We start from the raw sequence: 7,701 nt of genomic DNA on the forward strand, positions 1-7,701 counted from the left end.
TTTATTTTATTTTTATTGACTTCAGAGAGAGAGATAGAAACATCAATGATGAGAGTGAATCACTGATCAGCTGCCTCCTGCACATCCCCCACTGGGGATCGAGCCCACAACCCAAGCATGTGCCCTTGACTGGACTCGAACCCTGACCTCCTGGTTCATAGGTCGACACTCACCCACTGAGCCATGCCAGCTGGACGCAATGTATTTATCTTCAGTGATGAACATAAAAATGAATTTTGTTTTGAGAATGATTAAAGCACGTGCTTATCCCGTTGCTGGGACCGGTATCCCATGGACCATCATTGGTGGAGCATCACTTGGCATTTGCGCTTGGTCCCTTCCAGGCACTGAGACACCACGGGTCGGGGTTGACCCGGCTTTGCCTGTTTTGTGACTTGCAGAGAGGACTTGGTGACTGCTCAGAAGGAGATCCTGTCTCAGCAGGAGGTCATCATGAGCTTAAGGAAAAACCTTACGGAAGCCCACAGCCGAATGTCAGATTTGAGAGGTTCGTACACTTGCCCGGGTCCCTTGACTTCCTGGCCCACTTTTGAGGAAGGGAAGAAATGGGGCTGAAGAGTTGGACAGCGTGGCCTTAAAAGCCCCGCTCAGTCTGCTTTCCTGGGCGTCACAGCACTTACAGTGGGGTCAGCAAAAGCTGGATCCCGACTATGGCCCTGACTCCATATCCAGGGGCCATGGGTCACTCCCCAGAGGGCGCAGGACCTCTGCGATGAGGCCCAACTCTCCTTTTCGGGGAGACTCTCCTGTCACCACTGAGAATTTGCCCCCAGATCAAAGGCTCCCTCCTGGGGCAGGGCCACCTGCACAAGCCCTCACACTCACCAGCTTTGGGACCCAGGGCCAGGTATTCCTTCTAGGGCAGTGGTTCTCAACCTTGGCTGCACATTAGAATCACCTGGGAATCTTTTTAAAATCCTGATTTCTGGGCCTCATCCTCCGGAAATTCTGTTTCTTTGTTATGGGTGTTGTGGCCCCACCCCATAACAAAGAAACAGAATTTCCGGAGGATGAGGCCCAGAAATCAGGATTTTAAAAAGATTCCCAGGTGATTCTAATGTGCAGCCAAGGTTGAGAACCACTGCCTTAGACAAAGAGATGCAGAAGCAGGCAGCGGAAAGTGGCCGGAGTGCCCTAAAGTGCCATAGGTACAGGGGCGGGGACAGACAGCACCTGCGGTGTAATACTAGGCTAAGGCAGGAGCACACGGTCCTCCTAGAGCCAGCACTCACAGGAGTTGTTTGCTCAGACGCAAGCAGACCTCCTGGCTCTTGCTGAAGCCCCCAGAGAATTCCTGGAGGGCGGGCCCTCCTCGTGGGTCTCGTGGGTCTCGAACCCTGGCAGAGGACCCTGCTGTGGCCCCTCGTGGAGACCCCAGGCAGGACACCCCCTCACCAGCTTTCCTGTCGCTCCCAGGGGAGCTTAATGAGAAGCAGAAGGTGGAACTGGAGAGGAACGTGGCCCTGGTCCAACAGCAAAACAGAGAGCTGGGTGCGCTCAAGGAAAAGATGGCCCAGGTGACCAGCCTGGTGGAGAAGAAGGACCGGGAGCTGGAGAACCTCAAGGAGGCACTCAGGTGTGTGAGGAGGTCTGCATGGCGTGCAGGGCCCAGGTACACCTGAGTGCCCCGGGAGCCTTGCACAGAGAGGCGGGCAATAAGTGCTGATTGAGAAGTGGGATGGATGCATGGTGGGTAGACGGATGGATGGATGGATGGATGGATGGACGAAGAATGAATGAAGGGATGAATGAATGATGTGTTTCATTGCTCCACAGCCTTATCAGGTAGAACAGGCCTTTTGCTAAGTCCTGTGCTTCCCAAAGATTCCTGCCCAATATTCCAGATGACAGGTCTCGGCTTAAATGCCACTTCCTCCAGGAAGTCCTCTGTCACTCACCCGCCCCAAATATAGACAAGGGCTCCTGCTCTGCCTGGGACCCGCAGCCCCTCACTTCACCTACCCTAACTTCTCAGTCAGGCTGTGTTTAATTGCCCATTCAATAGTCTGCCTTCTCCCTGAGAACAGGCCTTGCCTGGCATTGCCTCCCGGCAGTCACGCAGTGCCTAGCACTGAAGGAAATCAATAAATATTTGTTAAACAAACGTATCGACTGGGGGTGTCCGAGGTCAGCTCAAAAGAAATGTTAAATATCCCCGTCCCATGGATTTGTCTAAAAAGTACATGTGACTTTGCATTTTCATCCATAGTTTGTCCAAATGTTGACATAAAAATAATGTTTTCCCCCAAGAAAGTGTGAGCAAAACTGATGTCTTGTGTAGACCCTGTGGCTTCTCGTGCCTCGGGGCTCATGGCCAAAAGCAGAGTCCACAGTGGTTAAAAGAACAGGCTTCAGACCCGTGCTGTCTGGGTTCAAAGCCAGGCATTTCCACTTACAAGCCCCGTGACCACGGCAAATTGCTGTGTGTCTCTGTTCCTGTCTGTCAGATAGGGCCAGGAGCGTCCCCCAATCATGGGACGAAGGGCTGTTATGAGACCTGGAAGGACTTACCCATCAGAGTAGGAAAGAGCAACACACAAGAAATGCCCCCGTACGGGCACAGCAGGTGTCCCGCAGACCCAGGTGGAAGCAAGGGCAGGCGGGTGCCCGGCACCCTGGCCACTCTCCTGCAAGTCCCCTGAGACTAAACTCCCTAGCGATCTGTGGGCAGGAGACTTGAAGGCCGGGAGACTTCGGTTACCATAAAAATGGAGCTCCTTTTCCTGTCCTGCGGGGTGGGGGTGGGAACTCGTGGCCCCCGGAACGTTGTGCAGCCCCGTGACGCATCGCCTCTGCCCCAGAGCCTCCCAAGAGAAACGCAGGCCCCAGCCGCCCAAGGAGAAGCCGCCGAGGCCCAGGAGCACGGCCCAGACGTGTGACCAGATGGAACCCATCATCACCGACATTTTCGTGAGCAGCCAGGAGGTGAGTGTCCGCCCCCCCCCCCGCCCCCCGGCACCCAAAGGACAGGCTGAGGAAGGAAGAGCCCGGTGGTGGCTTTCCTGGCTTTGGAAAACATTCTAAGTTCCCAAATCAGCATGTGCTTCTATGCCAAGGACGTACTTCTGTGCCAGGTGCCAGTAAACCAGCAGGAGTCCTGCCCCTCCAATGCCGTCACCAGAGGTGCCAGCTGTCAGCAGGTTGGCACAGGCGCCAGCAGCCCCTGCACATCCTTACGCAGCGTGACTGGGCAGTGGGTGGAGACGGGGCTCGGGTCTAGTCTGCCTGGGTCCTCTTCTCAGAAACTGTGACCTCAGGAGGTCACTGAGCCAATTCCCTCGTCCGGAAAGTGGAAGAAGTGACCCTCACTAATCACCTCATGGGGCTGTTGAGAAATACATTTTATTTATAAACTCAGCGCAAACAGACCTGTATATACAGGGGTTGGCAAAAGTAGGCTCACAGTTCGTATGGAAAATTATACAATAATCTATAATAATAAAAGTGTAATATGCTAATTAGACCAGACAGCTGAACGACCTTCTGGACGACCTTCGGACAAAGCCATGGCTGCGAGGGCCAAGGCAAGCTGCCGCGGCTGCGAGGACCAAGCCCCTTGCATGAATTTTGTGCATCGGGCCTCTAGTTAATAAATAATAATACAAGAATAAACTGTCTCATGTACTCACAACTGTAAACCTACTTTGCATCCCACCCTGTACATATTTTTTAACTTCTTTTTTTTAAGTTTTTTTAAATTTTCTTTATTGATTAAGGTATTACATATGTGTCCTTATCTCCCCTTCCTCCCTCCATACATATATTTATTTAAGAGATTTTTTTTTTGCGAAATAATGGTATCAAGCCATATATATTCTACACACATAACTATTGAATGGGCATCTTTTCAAGTAAGATCTACCTCTGCTTTTTTTTTAATATATTTTATTGATTTTTTACAGAGAGGAAGGGAGAGAGATAGAGAGTTAGAAACATCGATGAGAGAGAAACATCGATCAGCTGCCTCCTGCACATCTCCTATGGGGGATGTGCCCGCAACCCAGGTACATGCCCTTGACCGGAATCGAACCTGGGACCCTTCAGTCCGCAGGCTGACGCTCTATCCACTGAGCCAAACCGGTTTCGGCTACCTCTGCTTTTAAATGGCTGCATAGAATCCACTGTGTCCCTTTTTGTCCAAGCAGCCCCCTGTTGATGGAGATGTCAGTGGCTTCTGCATTCCCACATTACTGTAGTTAATACTGTATCCTGTCCTAGCCGGTTTGCTCAGTGGATAGAGCATCGGCCTGCGGACCAAAGGGTCCCAGGTTCAATTCCAGTCAAAGGCAGGTACCTTGCTTGCAGGCTCCTCCCCAACCCAGGCCCTGGTCGGGGCCTGTGCAGGAGGCAACCAATCAATGTGTTTCTCTCACATTGATGTTTCTCTCTGTCTTTCCCTCTCTCTGCCACTCTCTAAAAATCAGTGGAAAAAATACCTTTGGATGAGGATTAACAACAATAACAAAAATACTGTATCTAAATTGCTGGCGGTACCTTGCTTGCAGGCTCCTCCCCGACCCAGGCCCTGGTCGGGGCCTGTGCAGGAGGCAACCAATCAATGTGTTTCTCTCACATTGATGTTTCTCTCTGTCTTTCCCTCTCTCTGCCACTCTCTAAAAATCAGTGGAAAAAATACCTTTGGATGAGGATTAACAACAATAACAAAAATACTGTATCTAAATTGCTGGGTCCAGAGGACAGCCTAAATTGCGCTCGATAGGGCCACTCTGCCTTCCCAAAGAGCACCGCCATTCATGCTCCGTGGCTGTCCCCTGGCGACTTCTCTCGGGTCCCCACCCTGAAACCTCCGTGGGCCTGAAGTCCCAGCCTCGCAGCAACAGGGAGTGCGTGTGAGAACAGCCTCCATCACGCCGCCCTCGAAGGTGGCACTCACATTCTGCCCCGTGGCTGGGGCTGTGTTGCTCCCATTGTCCGTGGCGGGCTGCTGTGGGCCCAGTGCTCCCTGGAGGCCCCGGGTTTCCGGGAGGCCCCGGATGTGACTCCCCGCTTTGCTTCATGAAACTAGAGAGCAGGGCGCTTCAGTCACGGGCTTTGGGTTTTCACTTGGAAACGGGGCCAAATGTGTCAGCTTGCCTTCCCGCGTCCTCACAGATGCCTCCCTCCTACCAAGCAGCCGTGAGCCAGGGCCGCACACAGCTCAAACGAAAGGGCTCGCAGCCCAGCAGCTGTCCTTGGCACCCACCGCTGTCCAGAGCCCTTGAACAGCATCTCCTTGTTGCTCAGGGTGGCCATGAGCTGGGGCTGCAGCGGGTCGATGGGCTGAGCTCCGTGGGGCAGAGAGCAGGTCTCACTCCTGCTGGAACCCCAGGCCCTTAGTGCGAGACCTGGCCCATATTCATTCATTCATTCATTCATTCAACAACTATTGAGCACCTGCTGTATGCCAGGTCCTGTGCTGGGCTCAGGGGAGGACGCACGGGGTTTCTGCCCACAGGGGACCCGTGTTTGTTGGGATGGATTGTTATTACTTTCCCTTATGGGATGGGATTAGCAGAGCCAGATAAAAGGGAAAAAGTATTTGTTCCTTCTCAGAACGGTTTCCTCCCTCTGGCCACTTCCTGCTTTCTAAGCCAGAGTGGGTCAGAGGGCTTAAGAGTTGTATGAGAAAGAATCTCCATGTTCCCTAAATAAACAAGTTCCCAGAGGGCCGTGAGTTGGGGTCACGCCGGGCTCGGGCGCGCTCTTCATGCGGAGTAGAGGCTGCCCCCGAGCCTCGCTGCCCTGCTGCATTGTTTCAAATAACAGAACACTGGATGTGGGTAGACTGTAAAAATCCGAGCCCCTCCCAAACTGACTCTGGCCACGTGACTTGCTTTGTCTCATGGGATATGAACAAATACAAGGCAGGTAAGTGTTTATGCTTTGGGGCTTGATCTCTCCTGCTGCTCTTAAGAACCCGTGCCCACCACACATGAAAGAGCCTGGTCTGGCCCAGCCAGCGTGGCTCAGTGGTTGAACGTCGACCTGTGAACCAGGAGGTCATGGTTCGATTCCCAGTCGGGGCACATACCCCGGTTGCAGGCTCGATCCCCAGTGGGAGGCGTGCAGGAGGCAGCCGATCAATGCTCTCTCGTCACTGATGTTTCTATCTCTCTCTCACTCCTTCCTCTCTGAAATCAATAAAAATATATTTAAGATAATAAATAAATAAATAAGTAAAAGAACCAAATGGTCATTTCCTTCCCTTTCTTGCCATTTGCCTGGGACCTTCCTTAGCAGCTCTATCTACAACTGAACGCCATTGCTAACATCCCATCCCATTTCCATTTTCTCTCCTTAACACCTACCACTGTCCCCCTTACATCTCCCTGCTTATCTTTCTTTTTTTTTTTTTAATATATTTTATTTATTTTTTACAGAGAGGAAGGGAGAGGGATAGAGAGTGAGAAACATCGATTAGCTGCCTCTTGCACACTCCCCACTGGGGATGTGCCCGAAACCAAGGTACATGCCCTTGACCGGAATCGAACCCGGGACCCCTGAATCCGCAGGCCGACGCTCCATCCACTGAGCCAAACCGGTCAGGGCTCTGCTTATCTTTCTTGTTGTCTGTCTCCCACACCGGGATACAGAATCCAGGACAGTGGGGATTCGGCCAGTTTTACTCGCTGCTGCGTCCCCAGGGCCTTAGAATAAGTCTTGGCACGCAGAGGTGAATTGCTTACCCGAGAGAAGTGTTGCTTAACAACACGTAACATGACTGGTCTTCAGGGGGACCCCTGAACCCCCAGAAGTTGTATGCACTGCGTTGTGTGTACATGGATTTTTCTGGAGGAAGGAACCCTGCATTCCGCTGAATCTCAAAGGGGTGCACGGCCCCCAGACGATGAGGAAGGCCTTCCCTTGTCTGTACCCTTCGTAAACCCGGTTCCAGCTGTGTGGCTGGCGGCTGCCAGGCCGCGGTGCAGATACAGAAGGCTCCCTCCATCTCAGAAGTTCCGCTGGACACGCTGTTCTGGGGGCTCCTGGGGGCTCCGGGGAAGCGTTTCCTCTCTCCAGACCAGCCGAGAGCCCATTTACCAAATCCCCCCTGGCAAATACTAGCCCACCATCCTTACTACCAGTGAAGAAGCAGGCATCCTGTGTGTTCTCGTCTACACGTGTCCGTCCAGAGCAGAATGTGATGTGTTGTTCAGAGATGAGCCCAGAATGACAACATATGGAAACCGAGCTTAGAAGAAATATAAACAAGACGTGGGGAGGTAACCTGGAGGGGATCTTTTGTTTACGGTTGTGCTAAGCAGGGAGGAAAGTTGGAAATCTTCCGAGCTGTGAATTTACATTTGAAGTGAAAGATTGAAATTCCTCCTCAGCTGAAGCCCCCTTAACGGTACTTTCCAAAGTACTCGGTGCCCAGGTTTCTGCTGCGCGTGAATTGTTCACGTTTCTCCACGTGTAAGGGAGAGGCTCTCATCCCTAGTAAAGCCGCCATCCGTTCACCGCAGGAGCAGTCCTTCTGCGACCTGGGGGCCAAGTGCAAAGGGTCCCGGCACGAGGAAATCATTCAGCGTCAGAAAAAGGCCTTATCCGAACTCCGAGCACGAATTAAAGAACTCGAGTATGCAGGCTCGTCAAGTAAGTGTCGTCCTTCCTCATCTGCCTCTCCTTGCGTAGAGCTGGGGGGGGGGGGGGGGGGGGGGGGGGTTTTTTTTAAAAACA

At 52.5% G+C, this 7,701-nt stretch overlaps 1 protein-coding gene across 1 annotated transcript in view; it reads left to right on the forward strand.

The window, feature by feature from the left end:
- Positions 1 to 7,701, forward strand: part of FHAD1 (forkhead-associated (FHA) phosphopeptide binding domain 1) — a 101,836-nt gene that overhangs the window by 74,797 nt on the left and 19,338 nt on the right. The window contains exons 23-26 of the mRNA XM_014533287.1: positions 402 to 508; positions 1,438 to 1,597; positions 2,823 to 2,946; positions 7,488 to 7,617. Coding sequence (XP_014388773.1) covers positions 402 to 508; positions 1,438 to 1,597; positions 2,823 to 2,946; positions 7,488 to 7,617 — 521 coding nt within the window. The remainder of the gene's footprint in view (positions 1 to 401; positions 509 to 1,437; positions 1,598 to 2,822; positions 2,947 to 7,487; positions 7,618 to 7,701) is intronic.

This window comes from Myotis brandtii, unplaced genomic scaffold (genome assembly GCF_000412655.1).
Source record: "Myotis brandtii unplaced genomic scaffold, ASM41265v1 scaffold96, whole genome shotgun sequence".
NCBI classification, from domain to species: domain Eukaryota; kingdom Metazoa; phylum Chordata; class Mammalia; order Chiroptera; family Vespertilionidae; genus Myotis; species Myotis brandtii.